Genomic DNA, 22,899 nt, shown 5'->3' with positions numbered 1-22,899 from the left:
CATGTTGTTATTTTCCCCCATTCCTTACTATCCCACATTAAGCCTGATATTAGTCCATAATCCTATTACTCCCAAAATAAAGGCATTAGCTATTCCTCTTCTCATGTCCTCCACTGGGCGACGTCTTGGCTACCTTCTCTTTTGCCGACTGCCCCATTCTGGTCATCTACACAAATTCAAGTATCGAAAGTGCATTATTGCAATACTGTCCCGCTGCAAATGCAAAATGCTTTAAATACTATAAAACTGCAAAAAATCTCCCATCAGTGCATACAGCTCAAGAAAAGAAAAAAAAGGAGTTATCAAAATGGCCCAATCCCCTTTAGCACTCCATGTCTCAGACACGAGTGGTCCCCCTCCCGCCCCCTTAGAAAAAGTTCAAATATTTACATTTTTAATCCCATTAAAAATGTGGAAAAAAAATTTGCACTGCGCCACACAGCTAAATATCAGCAAAGCTCATCCGTTCTGCGCTGCTGTGACCTGCATTCCTCCAAAGTCCTCATCTTCCTCCAGGCTGCGTTTACGGCTTCCTGTGACAGAAATGTGGAGATGAAACATAACAACGGAACATACTGCAGACATCACACCTGGTTAAACAACTGTAAACCCCGCCTGAAATAAAGAACTTCTCAAACCTTGGAACACTTCATAGTCTGTGATCGGAGACATCACCACCATTCAGCAAGAACAAAAATAGCTTAAAAAATTAGCAGGTCCTTGAGGGCTCCAAGTGTTTGAATGTTATTGTCCCTTTTGGTCTTGTAAATAGAACAATGCATTATAAAATGCATGAGAAAAGAAGAATACAAGAAGTTCAACAATTAATGAGCTCTTTTGTGGATTTGAAGAAAAACTATCAGCATTAAGTCCCCCTGTGTAACCACCTCTAGAGCACCATCACTAAACGCTGGCTGATGAATGATGTCAGCCATCTGGCGAGTCAGACTTGACAATGTACCAATTATACAACTAGTGCTACTCCATGCCTACATAACCCGATGCCCGTCCGTCATCACTATGTTAATGCATAGTTGGAACAAGTCTGGCTGAGAAACAATAAGAAATTGAGCAGACAGGTGTGGCTAAGCTGTGCATTATGTACAAACCTGGCATTCCAGCTTGTAAGGAAAACGACCTGCCCAACTGCATCGGTGACATCATTTTAATAGTCAGTCTGGCTAGGTAGATCGCTTCATATTCCTAGGAAACAAACATTAATTACAGTAATCTTATTGTTGTAGTAGTGAGTATGGTATTGGTATGGTGTGTTCATCACTGAACATGCTTCAGAGTCTGGCAGTCTGATCTTTTGCCTCTTTAATGAAAGATTAACATGATGTAGCATTTACACTTTAAAATTAGATATTTATATCACATAGAATACAAATAACATGCCTTGCCTTGTGCACAAACACATGCTGGTCAAGATTTACACTTAAAAAAAAGAGACAACTCATTCTAATATTGCTTGAGAGCCAGATGTACAAAACAATAAATGTGGGCCACAAAGATTGGAGACGGCAGAAATGGATACGTTTCTGCAGTGTCACACCAGGAGCAGATGACTCAGAACAAACAACAGCACATCCTGTAAAATAAGTTAGTAGTGCATTTATTTATAGTAATAAGGAGTGCCTTGTAATCATTCACTTGTTGATTGGACTGTCAAGTTGATTCATCAGAGTTGGAAGCATTTGGTCTGAAAGTAAAGACTCACCTGTAGCTGATGCACAAAGCCCACATTGGGGTTGATGCAGAACCTCCTCTCCTGGACATGGCTGAATGCATCCCTAGAGAGCAAATGTAGCAGAAGGTTACAACCACAGCCGCTGAAACTCTGACATATTCCACTGCAAACGGTAAACACAGTACAACATTACCAATAATATCCGGTTGGAGGCAAATGTGAAAATGGTTGTGCTTCTTTTTCTTACATTTTTTTTTGTATTTAGTCACTGCGGCAGGTGACTGAATATTTCTACATGTCAATCTGTTATGGTTGCCTTCTTCTGAAATCTTTGTAAGACACTTTAGAATTGTACACTAAGTCACTGGAAATATGGAATATGTAATTTAAGCTTCATCCCCAACTATTTTCAATTTAGGAATTACTAAAAATATTTCGACAAAGGTTTTATCTGCCACAGCAAATATGCTACTTTCATTCCCCGTACTGCCTTCAGTATGTTTCTTTATTATACCGGCACACTACTAGACCGTTTATTTAATCTAGTTATCTTTCTTTATGCCGAAAGAAGGCACAAACTAAACTTGAGATGTTTGTGAGGCGTACATGGTTGTCACATACTGGTACAAAACGCAATGGAATGTGCATCTAAATCCTTTGAAGTAAGTTAGTATGTATTCTAATGATATAAAATAAAAGGCCATGATTTAATGTGAGAAAACAAACAAATGAAACACTGACCTGTATTTCATCCCAAATGTTTCCATAAGGTATGCGATCACTAATGCAGCACTGAAATAATAAATAAAGACAGTTTAAAAGCACTTTCATGTAATGGAAATTCAGTGCATAATAAGATACAATTAATGTGAAATTAGACAAATCATATTATGAAATGATAACAAACCTTACCTTCTTGATATCCCTGCATTGCCATGAACCAGGACCTTTCCTATAGGAACAAGACAAAAGATTGTCAATAAAAGAAGTTTTTTTTCCTACTTGACACTTGACACGAACTGCATGCATCCTTACCTCCTGTTGCTAAGCAGCCATCAATAAATTCTTTAGTCTGTTAGGAGGACAATAAGCGACAGTAGATCAGGTAAAAGGTAAGAGCCGTACCTTTCAGTCAATGAAACACTTGCAAAGAAGGAAGTAAAAAGCCCATATTGTAACTCACTGAAGGGAAAAATCTTATTATATTTTCCACTGGATTGTCAGCAATATCTAACACAAGGTATCTGCAAAGATACAACATTAGTATATTGGTGAGCAAAACAAGAATGCAATTCACATCAAGTAGAGCAATCATGTGATTTCTTACTTACCTAAATGTATGAGCAAAATTAGGTTTGATAAAATTGGCTTCAATGTCTTGGCGGACACACACGACGTGTGTTATGCCCTGTCTCTCAAGGATTGGCAGCTAGACAACGAGAAAGAAGAGCTGCAATAAGAGCCGTGCAAAATATGAGCGGAGAATGTGCTAGTTTCTCTGCGTTTCTCTCCAAGTACCTGAGGTTACATTCTGTAAAACATACCTTGCTTTTCATTGCAGCAGAGTAGGGACCTAAAAACAGTCCCGGTAAAATCTCCTGAAAATAAAGATAGAGCGAGACGTCACTAATGATACAGGTAGCGAGCATTTCCAGAACCTATGATACGTTTATTCACTCCGTTTAACACAAAGCTTCCTGACAAACATGACGTCTTACTACGACTATATGTGAATATCTTATAACATTACATTCAGCATCCACAACCAAAGTGGATCTGGATCGAAGTTCTCACAGCCGGTTTATCCATTAATATGACATGCAGTGTGTAACGTGAGCCTCTAAATACTGGTTCTCTAACCTGAAAACAAGCTCACTCGCAGGATTATTGTTGTCTTTAATGTCTTTTTTTTAAATATTGCTCTTGTTTATTTGTATATAATATGTACATCGGTATGAAGAGAGCAAAGTGTAACCAGAGTCAAATTCCATGTATGTGTACACACACACACGGCCAATAAAGCCGATTCTGATAATAATCACGTTTGTGTTGAATGCATCCAACTGTGCCCCACTGTTATGCTTTACATCCCAAAACTCTTAATTGTGTCAAATAACATCTCCAGTAACTTATTTTGTCAACCATTAGCAGACAGCAGAATTTTGCCAAAAACAACAACAACAAGATCCCATCATCACAGCAATAGCTTGCCAAGAGAAGTTAATCACAAAATATGGCCACACCCTCAAATAGATAACTCGTGTTAATACGAACACACTTTCTTGGAATTGACTGACATAACTGTTGGTAGAGATGGTGACATTATGGACAATGTGACCAGCGTGCATAACATAAGTGCAATAACATGTGGGGGAGATGAAAAAGCAGATATTTGGTGCAAAGGGCCACGTGCATTTAAACTCCTCTTACATACCTGCATGTCTCGTCTCATTGGATAAGCCCAGTCCTGTAAAAAGGGGAAGTTACAAGCAAGGTTAGAAACGAAGGGAAGTTGCGTTGATCACATGACAGTGGCTGACAAAGTGGGGAGCGACCACCGGTTTACTTTGCGTGCAACGTGACATACGTGGCTAACGTTTGGAGGCGATGCTACTCAAGTGTTGCACAGGGCTCGGCAGCGTTAAGCCCAGAAGACATGTCGACGTACCCAAAAGAAAGACCTGAGCGTGTTTCACAGACCCACTTTAATGTGTTGCATTCCCAAAAAAATCACCACCATATACTTTCCAACGTCTATTTAAGCTGCTAGCCCACAATCCTGGAGTGCTGGTTAGCTGCGGTTAGCCCGACAGACTCAGTCCACAGGCTAACTCACCAGAAGGTCCTCCTTGGTCGCGGGCAGAGACGGGAACTGGAGTTTGTTCTCGTCGTCCATTCTGCTGTCTGTTCGGGCCCGGCTGCACGCGCGGTATCGATGCTTCTCGCGGCGGGGTTAGCTGGACAATCGGTGCAATTTGTTTTGAGGCTCCACATGCATGTCCGCCATGCTGTCTCCTGACAGATGTGTCACGTGACCGCACGGCAAACAGACTCGTAGGAAGGAGGACGAGAAAGCAAAGGCGACGTCCCGCGGTCGACTCACGAAGCGCACTTCTTCTTCTTCTTCTTCTTCTTCTTCTTCTTCTTCTTCTTCTTCTTCTAATAAGGATATAACAATAACTGTTGTTATTTAGACTTATAGTCCCACACAGTGAATTTGTCAAAGTAAAGTAAGTTTACTCAAATTGAAAAAGAATGTACTCATAACTGTACTCATGTACTCGTATACATAATTGGATTCAAATCTAAATAGAGGAACCGTGGTGGGCGTGGTCACGCTGTTTTACTCCAATAGATTTTGTTCTGAATATTTGCTCCTAGTACTCTACTGGCTACGGCCAGTAATTACACTCCAAAATGATTCAATATTATATATATTACCCCTTTAGAGAAAAATTATAGTAACTCCGGAAAAAATTACTTTTTTCATGTGAAGTCACGAATGAGAATACATCATATTGGGATAACTGATTTGGATGAGTTATACATAATACAATATATAAATAATGATAAATCCACATCTATATGTTTGTGTTATTGTGTCCACTCTTATTTTGTGTAGAAATAGAAATGCTTATTTTATTTTACATTGTATTTCTACTCTCCTTTCTATCTCTCCTTGACGTGATATCATTTTGTAAACTCAGTATCATTAAATGCGTAAAGCATGCAAGCTTTTAAGATAATTCGGCATCTCTCCCCTTGCATAAATCTCTTATTTTTCTGCTCTCACCCCTGTCAAGCATCCATCCTTGCTTAATAATCAGATAAGAAACACCCCTGATCTAAAACAGAGTGCATGAATAATTACTAGATTCTTATTTGTGTCATCATCTTTTTGTTGTTACATTACATTTCATTTAGCTGACGCTTTTATCCAAAGCGACTTACAATAAGTGCAATTCCATCATGAGTACAAACTCAGAACAACAAGAATCAAGAAAATACAATTTCGATAAAGTTAAACTACAAAGTGCTATCAGTAAGTGCCATCTAAGTGCTACTAAAGTGCTACTACGGCGCTACCTTCCTTATTGAAGGTGTGTTTTTAGTTTGCGACGGAAAATGTAGAGACTTTCTGCTGTCCTGATGTCAATGGGGAATGTGGAGCTCATTCCACCATTGAGGAGCCAGGACAGCAAACAGTCGTGACTTTGTTGAGTGTTTAGCTCGCAGTGACTGAGCTACAAGCCGATTGGCAGAAGCCGAGCAGAGCGAATGAGCTGGGGTGTACGGTTTTACCATGTCCTGGATGTAGATAGGACCCGATCTGTTCGTAGCACGGTACGCAAGTACCAATGTTTTGAAGCGGGTGTGGGCGACCACCGGTAACCAGTGAAGGTCGCGGAGGAGTGGAGTCGTGTGGGTGAATTTTGGGAGGTTAAAGACCAGTCGAGCTGCTGCATTCTGGATGAGCTGCAGAGGTCGGATGGCACTAGCAGGTAGACCTGCCAGGAGGGAGTTACAGTAGTCAAAGCGCGAGATGATCAGAGCCTGTACGAGAACCTGTGCCGCCTTCTGGGTGAGAAGGGGACGCATTCTCCTGATGTTGTACAGCATGAACCTACAGGAACGTGTTGTTGCGGTAATGTTGGCAGTCAGGGAGAGTTGACTGTCGAGTGTTACACCGAGATTCCTGGCAGTCGGGGTCGGTGCCAACAGTGAGTTGTTGAAGGTAATAGTGAGGTCGTGGGTGGGAGAGCCTTTTCCTGGAAGGAAAAGTAGTTCCGTTTTGTTAATTTTCAGGTGGTGTGCGGACATCCACTGAGAGATGTCAGTCAGACAGGCAGAGACTCGTGCTGCTACCCGTGTTTCCGACTAGGGAAACAAAAGGATCAGTTGGGTGTCATCAGCATAGCTATGGTAAGAGAAGCCATGCGAGCAGATGACAGAGCCGAGAGAGTTGGTGTACAGAGAGAAGAGGAGAGGACCCAGGACGGAGCCCTGAGGGACCCCAGTAGTGAGAGGACAAGGTTCAGACACAGATCCTCTACAAGTTACCTGGTAGGTGCGGTCGTTGAGGTAGGATGAGAAGAGGGAGAGCGCAGTGCCTGTGATACCAAGATCCTGGAGGGAGGAGATAATGATCTGGTGGTTCACTGTGTCAAAGGCAGCAGAAACGTCTAGAAGGATAAGGACAGAGGAGAGAGAGGCTGCTCTAGCAGTGTGAAGCTGCTCAGAGACAGCAAGGAGGGCAGTCTCTGTTGAGTGGCCTGCCTTGAATCCAGACTGGTGAGGGTCAAGAATGTTGTTCTGGTGGAGGAAGGAGGAGACTTGGTTAAAGATAGCTCACTTGTGATAACTCACGAGTTTTGGAAAGAAAGGGAAGGAGAGAGACAGGTCTGTAGTTGTTGAGTTCAGACGGGTTGAGAGTGGGTTTCTTGCTGCATGTTTGGATTTTCGCCATTTCCTTTCCGATGCTCGCATCGTGGCTCTCTGGGAACGCACCAAGTCAGACAGCCACGGAGCCGGAGAGGACTTGCAGACCTTTCGTGTTGTAAGAGGACAGAGAGAATCAAGAGAGGAAGACAGAGTAGAGTGGACAATGTCTGTGGCAGAGTTAAGCTGCATGAGTACGAAAGAGTCAGTTGAAGGAAGGGCTGACAGAACAGACGAGGCCAGAGAGGAGGGAGAGAGGGATCGAATGTTGCGACGGACAGGTGCAGAGTCTGTTGATGTGGGAGAGTTGTCAGTTCCAAAGAGTGGGAGAGAGTAAAAGATGAATAAGTGGTCAGAGACATGAAGTGGAGTTACAGTGAGGTCAGATGTAGAGCAGTTTCTGGTAAAAAATATAGTCAAGGTGGTTGCCAGCTTTGTGGGTGGGAGGGTAAGGACTGAGTGAGAAAGCACAGGAAGACAGTAAGAGTAACAGGTCAGATGACTTCTCAGCCTGGATGTTGAAGTCACCCAGAAGGATGAGCGGGGGGCCGTTTTCTGGGAAGTTCAATAGGAGGACATCTAGTTCTTCCAAGAAATCTCCGAAAGAACCAGGTGGACGGTAGAAAACAACAATGTTTAGTTGGACCAGATGAGTAACCGTCACAGCATGAAACTCAAAAGACAGTGGGGTAAACAGTGGAAGCGGGTAGGAAGAGAAACTCCATTTGGGGGAGATGACCTGTGCCACCACCCCGGCCAGTGGGCCGAGGTGTGTGGCTGAAGGAGAAGGCAGAGGAGAGGGCAGCAGGGGTAGATGTGTTGTCTAGCGTGATCCAAGTCTTGGTGAGAGCCAGGAAGTCCAGCGATTGCTGTGTGACAGTGGAGCATTTCATGATCTTTGTTTATCGTCTGGCCCGTGGGAGGGGACGGCACATTTTTCACAGATCAGAAGGAGATGCAATCTCACAGCAGAACTGCTTCAGTCGGCAAAGGTTTGAGTGTGTGTGTTTTTCTATGAGTGCATATGTTTGTGTGTCTGAGTAACATCTGATAGCTTTGCAGCACTACTGGTCAGCATTTCTTGGCAGTGCCTGCCGGTGGCAGATATATGCACTTCAATGTGTAACACTTAATATCTATGCACATATATCTTCCCTCAACTCCTTGACACATCTTTATCTTGCTGCTAAAAAGAAATATCCCAACATGGTGAGATGTGAGAGGGCATCCCTGTAGTGCTGACATCACAGCTCTTTGATATTCGGTTGATTCAGGTCGAATTAGAAATTAGCAGCAATGTCAGATTCCTTTGGCAGAAATGTTGAGAGGGGATCAAAGAGCGGGAGAGAGTAAACACAAATGGTGTGTGTGTGTGTGTGTGTTTACTGTACTAAACATATAGATACTATAATATTACAAACACAACTCTGCTAACTGCCACATACGAAAATGATCTGACTCTGCAATCATCGGCCTCATTTCCGCCGATTACGACAGGGATTAGAGGGAACCAAACCAGGACTTTATAGGATGGTGCCAGGGGAACCACGTCCAGATCAACTCTGGTAAAACCAAAAAGCTGGTGGTGGACTTCCGCCTGGGTAAACGCTGGACTGACCACACACAAGCACTTTATAAAAAGGGACAGAGCAGACTCTTTCTGCTGAGGAGACTGAGGTCTTTTGGAGTGCAGGGAGCAAATCCAAATCCTATTTGACTGACTATTTTCAGCTGCAGGTGAATTGTGCCAAGGAGTAATTCAACCACAATGGTGAATGTAAGGAAAAAAAAAATACAGTGCCAGTGTTCATTGCCCTGTGAATAAACATGTCACACAGTGCAGCATCGTGGCTCAGTGATGTCTTTTTGATAGTGTTTGGACAACAATAGAGCGCAGAAGAATACAATGTATCAGGCTTTGGCCACACAGATACCACTTGTTCGTATGGACCATTCATTGTTTAGCTTAATAATAATAATAGCTAGGATTTATATAGCGCCTTTCATGAAACCCAAGGACGCTTAACAAAGACATAAATAAACATGACAAATGCAACAGTAGCTAGAGGACATAGGCTTTGGTGAAGAGGTGAGTTTTGAGGAGTTTTTTGAAGGTGTCCAGAGATGGTGTGTTGCGGAGCTCTATGGGGAGAGAGTTCCAAAGTGTGGGGGCTGTCACACTGAAGGCTCTGTCCCCAAAAGTTTGCATTTTTGTGTGAGGGATGGAGAGCTGACCCGTGCCTGAGGATCGAAGGTTCCGGGACTGTGTGTAAGGGTGGAGGAGGTTAGATAGATACTGAGGAGCCAGGGCATTGAGGGATTTGTAGGTGAGGAAGAGGATCTTGTAGGTGATGCGGGACTTGACCGGAAGCCAGTGGAGGTGGATGAGGGTGGGGGTGATGTGCTGCTAGGGCTTGGTGCGGGTGAGAACCCTGGCAGCCGAGTTTTGCACATACTGGAGCCTGTTCAGGGCTTTGCTGGGAACCCCGGACAGAACTCCATTGCAGTAGTCCAAACGGGAGGTGACGAAAGCGTGGATAAGGGTTTCTGCCACGGAGTCAGAGAGTGATTGCCGGAGACGTGAGATGTTTTTGAGGTGGAAGAAGGCGGATTTGGTGATGGACCTGATATGAGATTGGAATGATAGTGTTGGGTCCAGGATGACACCCAGGTTGCGGACTTCCAAGGATGGGGAGAAGGAACAGCCGTCAACGTCCAGGTGGAGATCTCCAACCTTCCGGAGCAGGGCCTTGGGAGCCACAACCATGAGCTCAGTTTTGTTGCTGTTGAGTTTTAGGAAGTTTGATGACATCCAGATTTTTATTGCATGTAGGCAGTTTACAAGTGACTGTGCGGGTAGCTGGGTGGATGGTTTGGTGCTGAGATATAGTTGTGTATCGTCAGCATAAGAATGAAAGCTGAGACCATGGTGGCGGATGATCTGACCAAGGGGAAGCATGTAGATGGTGAAGAGGAGGGGTCCCAACACAGAGCCTTGAGGTACGCCATGGTTGACTAGGGCCGGGGTGGAACTGGAGTCACTGATGGTGACAAACTGTTTTCTGTTTGTGAGGTAGGACTGAAACCAGGAGAGAGCTGAACCGGTGAGGCCAAGGTAGTCAGATAGGCGGGTGAGGAGGATAGTGTGGGAGACTGTGTCGAAGGCAGCTGAGAGGTCCAGGAGGACGAGGATGCTGATGTGACCAGAATCTGCAGCGATGAGGAGGTCATTTGTGATTTTGATGAGGGTGGTCTCTGTGCTGTGATGTGGTCTGAAACCAGATTGAAATGTTTCGTAGAGCTCATGGTTGGCCATATATTGATGGAGTTGGGCGGCCACTGCTCTTTCCAGAATTTTGCTCAGGAAAGGGAGGTTGGAGATGGGCTTGGTCTGCTCATGAGATTTGTTGACATTAGAAACAAATATAGGATATCTGCAACCTTATTATTTAATGGTCGTTGCTTGATCATCACTTGAGAAAAAAATTAAATTGATTACATTTAATTACATTCATTTATTTTAAAAGTAAATTGATCACCTTTAATGTTTAAAGTGAGTCATTTAAGGTAATCAGTTGGGTCATTTAATAGACTTTGCTTAAATTTGAATGTGTCTTTTCACATTAATAATCCATAAATAACCCTCTAAACCATGCAAAAAAGGATTAAAAAAATCCATTAATGCCACAATTGTTAGAATGGGGTGTGGTGTTGAGGACCCAAATGCACAGACGCAGCAGTTCAAGTTCCAAGGGCGGACTTTATTGCGATAACACAAAACACAACGAATAGACAGACTAATACCAACGGTAATGTCCAGCGAACACAGGAGATCCACCTCCCCTGCTCCAGAGTCGGGAGGGCAACTCAACCGCTCTTGTGAAGGCTGCTCTTGAAGCACGCCGGACGGATTACGCTCCAGAGTCGGGAGGGCAACTCAACCGCTCTTGTGGTCAATGCTCTTGAAGCACGCCAGACTGATTCCGCTCCAGAGTCGGGAGGGCAACTCAACCGCTCTTGTGATCCACTCTCACCTGAAGAAGCAAACCAGACTGGAACTGGAACAACCCGACAAATGAGCCAGGTACGCAGTGGTCCCTAAATCACCTGCCGGTGATCAAGGCAATGCACAACAGCTGGGATGAATGAGAGGGGCGTGGCAGTGGGCGGAAACCGGGGGTGGAGACCCACGAGCAGACAGGGAACCCAACAGTACCCCCCCCTTAACGGGAGCCTCTTGGCGAACCACCGGATCTACCAGGGTTCTGTCGATGGTAGTCTCTAATGAGCCCCGGATCAAGAATCCGAGAACGGGGCACCCAGCACCGTTCCTCTGGGCCATACCCCTCCCAGTCTACCAGGTACTGATATCCCCTACCCCGCCGGCGGACATCCAGGAGGCGATTGACTGTGTAGACGAGGCCCCCCTCAATGAGACGGGGGGGTGGAGGGGGCACAGACGGAGGATTTAAGGGACTGGAGACAACGGGCTTGAGGAGAGAGACATGAAATACTGGGTGAATTCTCATGGAACGAGGCAGCTGAAGTTTGACCGACACCGGGTTGACGATGGAGATGATGGGATAAGGGCCGACATATCTGGGGGAGAGCTTCTTACACTCGGTGCGGAGGGGGATGTCCTTGGTCGAAAGCCACACCAATTGACCAACACGGTAGTCCGGGGCTGGAACACGCCGTCGATTCGCCGATCTCCTGTTCTGTTCTGCTGTGCGAAGTAGAGCGGCCCGAGTCTCTCTCCACACGCGTCTACAACGACGGGCATTGCTTTGGACCGAAGGTACGGCAACCTCAACCTCCTGGCTGGGGAACAGGGGAGGCTGAAAACCCAAAGAGGCCTCAAATGGGGACAGCCCGGTGGCAGTAGATGTGTGGGAATTGTGGGCGTACTCGACCCACGGAAGGTGACGGCTCCATGACGAGGGATTGGTGGCGGTCACACACCTGAGGATGGCCTCAAGCTCCTGGTTCATCCTCTCAGTCTGGCCATTAGTCTGTGGGTGGAATCCTGAGGAGAGGCTGGCCGTGGCGCCGAGGGTGTGACAGAAGGCCTTCCACAACTGGGATGAAAACTGAGGACCGCGGTCCGAAACTATGTCCGCCGGGATGCCATGAAGCCTCACCACATGTAGAACTAGCAGATCGGCGGTTTCACGGGCCGATGGAAGCTTGGGCAGGGGAATTAAGTGAGCAGCCTTTGAAAACCGGTCCACAACCGTCAGAATGACGGTGTTGGTGTCAGATGGAGGGAAACCAGTAACGAAATCCACACCGATATGGGACCACGGGCGTTGGGGCACAGGAAGTGGTCTGAGTAACCCCACGGAAGGTCGATGCGAAGCCTTGTTGCGGGCGCACGTAGTGCAGGCCAGCACATACGAACGCGTATCCTCCTCGAGGGATGGCCACCAAAAGATGCGGCGGAGCCAGTTTATAGTTCGGCGGATGCCCGGGTGGCCCGAAAGATGGGACTCGTGGGCCCACCGCAGGACTTGGGAACGGGCGGCCTCAGGAACAAACAGGCGGTTCGGGGGACCTCCTCTGGGATCAGGCTGGGTGTGCTGGGCCTCACGTACCACCCTCTCAATCTCCCAGGTAACTGCACCCAGCACGCACGAGGCGGGCAGGATGGTGTCGAGAGTAGAACCTCCCTCCTCCGGAGCAAACTGACGGGAGAGTGCGTCCGGCTTGGTGTTCTTGTGCCCTGGCCGGAAGGTGATGGTGAAGTTGAAGCGTGTGAAGAACAAAGCCCAGCGGGCCTGGCGAGAATTGAGGCGTCTCGCCGAATGGATATATTCCAAATTATGGTGGTCGGTCCATACAATGAAGGGAAGCACCGATCCCTCCAGCCAGTGCCTCCACTCCTCCAAGGCTAACTTAACCGCCAACAGTTCGCGGTTGCCAACGTCATAATTCCTCTCCGCCGGGGTCAATCTGCGGGAGAAGAAGGCACAAGGATGGAGCTTGGAGTCGGAAGCGGACCGCTGGGAAAGTACAGCTCCGACTCCGGTGTCCGAGGCGTCCACCTCGACGACAAACTGGCGGGTCTCGTCTGGGTGGACCAGGATCGGGGCCGAGACGAACCGATCCTTGAGGGTACGAAAAGCCCCATCGGCCTCTGGGGTCCATGAAAAACGGACCTTGGAAGAGGTGAGTCGTGTCAGTGGTTCTGCCGTTCGGCTGTAGTTCCGGATGAACCGACGATAGAAATTGGCGAACCCCAGAAACTGCTGAAGCTTCCTTCTTGAAGTGGGCACCGGCCACTCCGTTACTGCCTTAACCTTCTCGGGGTCCTTTCTCACCTGACCCTCCTCGATAAAGACCCCCAGGAACTGCACAGATGTAACGTGGAACTCACACTTCTCAGCCTTCACGAAGAGCTGATTCTCCAACAGCCGTTGCAAAACCAGGCGAACATGGTTGGTGTGCTCCTCGGGGTTCGGGGAGAAGATGAGAATGTCATCAATATACACAAACACAAAACGGTTCAAGAAGTCGCGGAGGACATCGTTCACCAAGGCCTGAAAGACGGCAGGGGCATTAGTTAGTCCAAACGGCATCACCAAATATTCAAAGTGTCCCAGGGGTGTGTTGAAGGCCGTCTTCCATTCGTCCCCCTCGCGAATTCGGACCAGGTGGTAAGCGTTGCGGAGATCCAGCTTGGTGAATATCTTGGCTCCAGCTAGGGATTCGAAAACAGAGGACATCAACGGCAACGGATATTTATTGTTGATAGTGATTTGATTCAAACCTCTGTAGTCGATGCAGGGACGGAGGCTCTTATCCTTCTTCGAGACGAAGAAGAAACCCGCTCCCACAGGTGATGAAGAGGGGCGTATGATTTCAGCGGCGACCGAGTCCGTGATGTACCTCTCCATAGACTCACGTTCTGGCCGGGAGAGATTATATAACCGGCTCGAGGGAAGTGGAGCGCCCGGGAGCAGGTCAATGGCACAATCGTATGGATGATGAGGGGGAAGTGAAAGAGCCCGCTCCTTGCTGAACGCCTCTCCCAAATCCACATACTCCTGAGGCACTGCGACGAGGCCAGGACCGGTGTCAGGCCTGCTGGGAGGAATAACCTGACGGGGCAGCGCAGACCTGAGGCAGCGAGAATGACAGGCAGAACTCCAACCGGTGATCCTACCTCCAGCCCAATCAATCTGAGGATTGTGCTCCCTGAGCCAGGGAAGTCCCAGAACCAAGGGTGTCTGGGGGGACGGAAACGCATAGAACCGGGTACTCTGGCTGTGATTGCCAGACACATGCAGGGAAATTGGCTGAGTCCAGTGTGTTATCTCCGCCAGTGAACTACCATCCAATGCGCTTACCAGCAGAGTGCGCTCTAGCGCCTCCACAGGAATCCCTTGGCTCCTAATAAAGTCAGTGTCCAAAAAGTTCTGTTCAGCCCCGGAATCAATGAGGGCTGACAGGTGCACAGGGCCCGATGACAGCCTCAGGGTGGCAGGAAATAATGACCGAGACTCAGAATGGGGAATTCTGCTTGACCCACTCGCCAGCACCCCCACTCCTACTGCTCTCTCTTTTGGCCGAGCGGAGCACACGGCCCTGCGGTGTCCCGACTCCCCGCAGTACAGGCAGCTTCCTGTGCGGAGGCGTCTCTCTCTCTCCTCCGGAGAGAGGTGAATCCGCCCGAGCTGCATCGGCTCCGGTTCCAACGGGGGAGGGACCGAGGAAGGAGAGCGGGCGCGCTCCTGGCTGTACCGTCCGACCGGGCTCGGAGGCTGAGAGCCGGGAGCGGAAGAAAACTGGCGCACCGGATTGGAAGGCCGGTAGTTCCTCTCCCGACGGCGTTCCCGAATACGGCTGTCCAGCCTGACTGTGAGAGCGATGAGCTCCTCTAAGGAATCCGGTTCGTCCCGGACGGCCAGTTCATCTCTCAGAAGCTCCGACAGACTGCAGCGGTATATCCCCTTCAGCGCCTCATTCCCCCAACCCGACTCCGCCGCCAGAATCTGGAAATCCACGGAGTATTCTGCTGCGCTGGTGGACCCCTGGCGGAGACCGAGCAGGCGCTGTACAACGTCCCGGGTGTACACCGGGTGGTCGAATACGCTCTCGAAAGCCTCCTTGAAGCGCTCGTAGGAGACCCGAGCAGGGCGTCTGTGGAGCCATGCCTCAGCCCAGACCAGCGCCTTACCACATAACAAACCCACCGTATATGCCACCTTCGCATTGTCCGAGGCGTACGTGCGGGGCTGCTGGGTGAAAACAAACCGACACTGGAGCATGAACCCTCGGTACTCCCCAGACGCGCCACCATAAGGCACAGGAGAGGGAACAAAGGACTCACGGGTGCAGGCGGACTCCTCGTCCTCCGGGACCGGCTCCGCGGCGGCGGGGCGGCGCAACGAGAGGTTGTGCAACATGCCTCCGATCTCCTCCATCTGGGAACCGATGGTACGCTGGGAGTTCAGTAAGTCCTGCAACACCTGCTGGTGTTGGCCGAGGAGAGCGCCCTGCGAGGCAACTGCCCCCTGCAGCTGATCTGCAGCAAGCGATGCTGCTGCGACGGCTGGGTCCGTCATCATTGGTCGGGTTGTTCTGTTAGAATGGGGTGTGGTGTTGAGGACCCAAATGCACAGACGCAGCAGTTCAAGTTCCAAGGGCGGACTTTATTGCGATAACACAAAACACAACGAATAGACAGACTAATACCAACGGTAATGTCCAGCGAACACAGGAGATCCACCTCCCCTGCTCCAGAGTCGGGAGGGCAACTCAACCGCTCTTGTGAAGGCTGCTCTTGAAGCACGCCGGACGGATTACGCTCCAGAGTCGGGAGGGCAACTCAACCGCTCTCGTGGTCAATGCTCTTGAAGCACGCCAGACTGATTCCGCTCCAGAGTCGGGAGGGCAACTCAACTGCTCTTGTGATCCACTCTCACCTGAAGAAGCAAACCAGACTGGAACTGGAACAACCCGACAAATGAGCCAGGTACGCAGTGGTCCCTAAATCACCTGCCGGTGATCAAGGCAATGCACAACAGCTGGGATGAATGAGAGGGGCGTGGCAGTGGGCGGAAACCGGGGGTGGAGACCCACGAGCAGACAGGGAACCCAACAACAATACATCAACCAACGAATAAAAACCTAAAAACCCATGATACTATAACTTAGTCATTTATTGGTTACCATACTAATTAGGTCCATCTGTAGCAGAGATAAGTCAGGCTAAACCTTAAGTGGAGGAGATAGTGCTGTGACTCCCACTTAGAAAGGAAAAGAGCACATAAAGTACCTGACACACAAATCAAGTCTTGACACGGTCAAAGAATGACATACATGACATCTACAGCATATTATAACTTCTTCTTACTTGATAATATAATAATGTATTCATATCTCCAACACCCCTCCAAGTGAATGTGTACTAACTACTTATGCAATGTCTAACAAAGCCATTGGGCTAAATAGATTAAGTGCATTAAAAAAGATGGGTTGGCTCTGAAACAAAATCTGCTGATGGTGACTGTGTTAAAATAATACAAAAAACTTGATTGTCATCATTAAAGAGTAAACACAGTTTTACAGACAAATCGGTATACAACACATTAACTCTCCAACATATCATTATTGGGGATTAATTGACAAACACAACAAGCACAGCATAGTGTTACTTGAATCTAATAGGGCACTGAATAAGAAATGTAGTGTGCCTTGTAGAGGTTGATTTAATGTCTTTTCTGCTGATAAAATGTATTATTACAAGAGTAATAATACATAATATATCTGCAGCGAGGGTGATTGGGGTATAACTCACTTGCCAGCTCGTAGTCCTGCTGTGGAATAAAACATCCCTGTCTATTTGAATGTGAGATATTCCAGACAGAAACATCAACATCTGGCCATGTTTTTGCACATCGCAGTAGTGGCAATACAAGCTAATCTGCAAGCAGCAGAAAAACAATGGTTCTATGTGAAACAAAACTCAGTGTCGCTTTAAGCAGCTGAAATGCTGAGAAGCATGGGATCCATTTTCATCATCAGAGCTTTTTATGGGATGGTTGAAATATCTATTTCTCTCTACTTATCAAGTCTCCACAGAAACTGAGACCCTTTCGAGAATTCCGTTGTTTTTGACTGCTGTCGTATATAAAGACGAGCCATAATCATTGTCGGTAGAAAATGACGAGATTTATGAATTGATTAAGAAGGATAATGAGAGGATCTCTTAATTAAACTTGATTAAATCTTAAGTACATACAGTATACATAAAGTAAATAACAGCCATCACATCTGAACCTAGATAGTCACTTGCAGGTTCAGTCTCAAACAACACAGGCAGTAATACGCTTTGATGTTTGGGAAGTGCTTCTGCATTACAAGTCGTTCTCTCAGTATTAGTACAATTACGCTACTCAAAGATTTTAGACCCAAAACTGAATCCTTAACTCAGGTTTTCCTTTACTGTAGTTTGTTTCCCAGGAGGCATATTGTGAACATGACCGCAGGGTCTTTCCCAAAAAGGGAGATCCTAACTCATTGAGAAACAGATGGTCACTAATGTAGATGCCACTGCTTTTGTAAATCTATAATTGGGACCAAAATTAAAAGGGGGAACATTAATTATTTGTGAATTTAAGGCACCCACTTTGTCAAATGTTCTCAATGTTTAAGAAGTAAATATTAAAGTATTTTAACAACTAATACCCAGAGCAGAAGTTACTATTATTCAAATGGAGGTAGGCAGTAAAAAGGGAAGTATGGGAAAGAATGCAAGTAATAAGTACTGTATATTTAGTACATTTGAAGAATTTTTCCAGTTGACATTTTATAATTTTTCTTCAAGCAATGTTAAGCAACTACATAAAAAAATAATGACATGACAAGTCAATCAAAAGTCGGTTGTTTTTGTAGAAGCTTTCAGATGAAAAACAGATGCGTGTTTAATACTTTAATACAAACAGGAAAGCAATAGTACCTTTCTTATTTGCCCATATCTACAAAGGTAGATCTACTGAATCATGCTTTTACAGTCAATAAAACTTTGACAGCGATACTGTACTTGATGAATGGAGCCCACGGAGGCAGTGGATGCATTACAGCAATTTGGTGAGAGTAAGATAGAGGACAGCATCGCACACTGTGCCCAACGGGGCCGAGAGTGGCATTATTTTCCATAAATCACATTCATGGCCCATGATATCAAAAAATCTAATCCCTAGAGAATAATAAAAGCCTTTTCACAAAAAATGTTACTTCTTCGGCTATTAAATGCCGTCAGCGTTAGTAAAAAGAAACTTTACTTACTTGGGAAACTTTAGTGTCCCGGTGTTAAAGCTGATCATGCATTCATCAGTGCAATTGCTTAAGGTGAATGGATGGGTGTCCCGTTGGATACTGCAGTCGAGTTCATCCCAAATGTACTTAATAGGATTGGGATCAGGAGATTGCAGTGGAAAGATCATTAATACACTTTTAACTGACTGTTATTCAAGTCATCCTGGATAATTCTGACAGCATTAGCTTTCTGATATTTCCCATGATGTCCTTGGGAATACATGTTGGCCACGAATGGATCAAGACAGAACATATATGTTTTGATAGTATCAGACCCAAGTTGGAGTAACTTCATGCTCTGAGGAAAAACAGAAGCATGCTTATGAGTAGACCAGTTTATCAAGGGTCCTTATACATATTCATGTTTCTCACACAAACAGAAGTATCTCCAAATAACAATGTAGTACATTAGAGCTGGATGGATGGAGTCCAACCTGACTGTTGTAAAAATACAAAGACAAGAGATCCTTCAAAAGTACCATAATGCCAATGTGCTCGTAAAACCCATTTTATGCACACACAAAAAGGCTTCTACAGTCTTTGTGCTATTCAGAAAAGGTTGCATGTTTGCATGCAAGTCTAAGCATCAGTCATGCCTTTGCAAATCCTTCACACTAGATGGCAGTCAAACATAAACATTCAGAAGCCAAAGTACAAGCCAACAAGGCACGTCCACGTCCATCGTTTGGAACTTCAGGTGATTGTGGAGGCTTGTTTTTTGAGAATATGCACATTTCTTTGTTCGAGACATGATGTTGAAAACAGATCATAAATGCACGCTCACACGCTCTGGCACGCCTTTACATTTATTTTTCAGCCCAAGGGCTCTTGAGTTTGGTTTGATGAAAAAATGCCTAGAGCTCTAAACATTATCAATATTATAGCAGATCAGCACACTGACTCTGCTTGCTTTTGTTGGCCTGTATAGCAGAGTATCAGTTAAATGTATTGTTAACTCATGGCTGTTTCAAATTAACGGAGAGGTTTTAGACAATTAGAACAAAAATACATGTTATCTTATACATTTGTTTTCCACATACTTCCAACTTTTTGTCTTTATTGAAAAGGCCAGAAGACTTGCTCATCCTAAACTCTTTACCGTACAATTTTACTGCACATGAAGTAGACAGACGCTCCACCATCACCACCACCCACGTTCACCCTCTCACTGGTTATTGAGTCTGCAGCTGAGACTCAGCACATCATTACAAAATTACTGATTACAGGCGCAAAGCGATACAAATGAGGAGGTTACCCCCGATGCTTAATTGGTAGGATGTAATAACAGAGCGGTGACACGCAGGCCCTTAATTGTGTGTTTACAGCACTATTTATTGGAGAGCGTCCCTCCCCTGGCTGGTCGCTGATGAGGTGAGCTGTGTTTCCGCTGGCGGGCTATCAATCCTGCTTCATTAAGGACAAACAAGATGGGAAGTGAGAAGAGCACAGAGTTAGCCTTCCAGCTTGACGTGGGCAGAGCAGTCAGCCCTGTAAATTAATTTCAAATTCTTGCTGACTGGAGGTGCTTGGAGAATGCAATCAGGAAAAAAAGAGATCAGAACTGATTCTGAGCTTTTTTACTTAATAGAGCAAATTCTAGGCTGCATATCTGAGATGAACTAAATATCCAAATTATCTTTTGGGAACGGTCCTCATTCTGCTATTCTGCTATCAGTGTCGAGGCTAGTGGAGACTATTTGTGACATCTTGACCCTTGCAGAGTTGATACAAGCACGCTCAACTTTTGCGAAATAACTCATATTTTGAAAAAGTAGCTAGTTCAGGATGGATGCTTGTCCTATCACAATGTTTAATTGTACAAGCCCTCCCGAGGTGAAACATAGATGCATCTAGTACAGTTTTGTTGGTAGACATTGCTTGTGACAAAAGAAGTCCATGATTGAGTTAGTGCTTAATTCACAAAATAAACCCCTGGCATTATGAATCTGACCATTGTGTTACATGTATTCGCACAAAGGATTCATTTGTGTGTTTCCTGGTTTATGTATGGAGACCATTGCTTTATTTCATTCTGATTATTCAAGAGAGTATGTATATAACCCTTCTGTGGTCCATTTAAAGGAAAAGGTCAAAGCATTTGTATACATGGATTCATCTTATCTTCCGGTAAACGGGTGGTTTCTTTAATCACTCTGGACCATCCTTCCTCTCTGATGATTGATGAATGATTTTTTCATTCTGCAAACTCCCTTTTGGGAAGTGAACACTTTGTATCCGACAGGGACAGCACAGAACTATATCTACCTCTAATGTCTAATCTATATCTACAGTCTGGTAGCCTATTTCATCAGAGACTATCATAAATCATGGACATGTATTACACTTAAAGGTGATTAGGATTGTCATGGAAACCACAGTTTTTACTGTGTCTATTTTAGACAGTTGGTGCAGCAACAGCAAGGGTGGCTGCAAACGAGGTTCATACTGAGGTCTGAACCATTAGCCCAGTCTGAATTAGCTTCTGCTGAAGAATTTTGTAAGATCTTTAATAAAGTTCTCACCAGGCTAACACAAGCACTACAAATATATCAGCTGTTGAGAAAAGTACTTATTGACACTCTGGTTAGACTCCACTTGATTTATCTGGTTGCCGTCCTTCATGACATCCTGCGGAGTATATATAGATTATTAACGTGTTTTAAATGGCCTCACAATATTTTAGTGATTTTTTTTATTTCAAACTGAATTCAGAGGCCTTATTGTTGTAAAAACGGGATGATTAAAATGAAATCATCAGGTTAAAATAAAGATATCAGAGTTGGCCCTGAAATAACACAGTGGCTCAAACCTAGTACATGTCTGCTCTGATAATATTTATATATTATACACATTTCTAGTTTCTGCTTGTGGGTATTGCACATTTTGAATTTCGCAGTCTTAGCGCGAATGCATAGTTGCCCATGGGAAATCTACCCGAAGCTTGCATAAAGTAAAGCCAATCAAAATAAATTGGAAGGGTTCCTGTCACGTCAAGTGCAGCTGCAGCACAGTCATGGTTTCCTTTCTGACCTCCCTATAGGGAGATGGAAAAATACTTTATACAAGGCTTCCACTTACCTAAGTGGCACTGCATCTTTTTCGGGATCTATATGTCCATGCAATATTTGGTATGAGAAAATATAGCCACGATAAAAATACATCATAGTCTGTTGAAATGAAACACAATATTCAGCATGACATAATTATTATGTGATATATTCTGTCAGTCAGTTTCTCATTCACTACTTGAAAGGAAAGTAACTACGGTAAGTACATTTACTGTAAGTGTACAATTCTATCGTACTTTACTTGAGTATTTCGATTTGATGGGATGTTATACTTCTACTCCACTATATTTCAAAGGAAACTTTTTACTCCATTTATGTAACAGCCATTGATACTTTGCGGATTAAGTTCTTTATATACAAAACATTTAATGAGTTTATAAAATACAATGCAATGCTATTAATCTAATGTAATGGTAAATCTACTTAACAGTACATCAGATATAATGAACTCTCCCTAAACCACCTGCAACATAAAATGCATTTAATGCATATTTGTTATGAATATAATATGTAGATAATAACACTGACAAGAGCCCTTTTTTGTGCATAGCAAGTATTTTTTCCTTTTGATACTTTAAGTGCATTTGATGTGTGATCTTTGGTAATGTGTGTGGCTGGCTGCAGTGTTGTTGAACTGAATTGCATCGTGAAATAGACTTTTATATGTTCCAACAAATGAGGGTTTCTGGTCAGTTCGAAATACATATGCAGGCTTTTGCTTTGTGACAATGGAAGTAAATATCATCTTTAATGCAGATACAGTATGTGTTAATGACAGATGCAAATATAATCAAATTTGACATTTATATAAAAGGTCCAGATACAAGTCACAGTCTAAAGCAGTGGTTCTCAAATTTTTTCTGTCACGCCCCACTTTGGAGGAAAAGATTTTTTCGGGCCCCACCGCCCCAACACAATTGTAACAAAATGGTCCGACTTTTTGTGACTCCTCCATCTGTGCTTTTTCAAATAATAGAATAAAGAAAATTGAAATCCCTTTCAAGTAATCCAGATTGCTCCATCAGACAAAAAATAATAACTTGTGCAATCACTTTGTTAGAACAATGCAAATAAAGTTCTATCTGTGCAAAAAATAACTAATATTTGGCAAAATAATGACCTATTGTGGCTGCAAATAACCTGTTTTGCACTGAATATATTTTCAAGATAATAACAATAACGTTCAACCTGTGCAAAACAAAATGAGTGCAGATGTGTGAGCCATGGGGTTTTATCAATACTAGTGGCTGCAGTGAGCTGCTTTCCTCTACACATATTTTTAAACGGGTTCGTAGATTTGATATGACCACTCTCAATTCATGCTCAATGTTGAGCTTAGATCTATATTTTGTTTTGAGACACGCAACAGCAAAAAAGCCG

At 45.0% G+C, this 22,899-nt stretch overlaps 1 protein-coding gene across 1 annotated transcript; it reads right to left on the bottom strand.

The window, feature by feature from the left end:
• Window positions 1-65: 65 nt before the first annotated feature.
• On the bottom strand, window positions 66-4,634 carry styx (serine/threonine/tyrosine interacting protein). Its single transcript, XM_079217167.1, has 11 exons — window positions 4,527-4,634; window positions 4,125-4,157; window positions 3,235-3,288; window positions 3,022-3,119; window positions 2,874-2,934; window positions 2,726-2,762; window positions 2,603-2,642; window positions 2,432-2,482; window positions 1,721-1,793; window positions 1,110-1,203; window positions 66-533 (listed from the first exon to the last, which is right to left on the bottom strand). The coding sequence occupies exons 1-11, from the start codon at window positions 4,584-4,586 to the stop codon at window positions 460-462; spliced, it is 675 nt and encodes a 224-aa protein (XP_079073293.1). The 5' UTR covers window positions 4,587-4,634; the 3' UTR covers window positions 66-459.
• Window positions 4,635-22,899: the final 18,265 nt, after the last annotated feature.

The sequence above is a fragment of the Taurulus bubalis genome (assembly GCF_910589615.1).
Source record: "Taurulus bubalis genome assembly, chromosome: 4".
Classification (NCBI taxonomy): Eukaryota; Metazoa; Chordata; class Actinopteri; order Perciformes; family Cottidae; genus Taurulus; species Taurulus bubalis.
This window is presented reverse-complemented; position numbering and strand designations above follow the sequence as displayed.

Coding starts and splice junctions, on each gene's coding strand:
- styx (XM_079217167.1), bottom strand. CDS start 4,586: ATGGACGACGAGAACAAACTCCAGTTCCCGTCTCTGCCCGCGACCAAG. Junction 2,935..3,021: donor AATTTTGCTCATACATTTAG/GTAAGTAAGAAA, acceptor GTATCTTTGCAG/ATACCTTGTGTTAGATATTG. Junction 2,483..2,602: donor AATGCAGGGATATCAAGAAG/GTAAGGTTTGTT, acceptor TTATTATTTCAG/TGCTGCATTAGTGATCGCAT.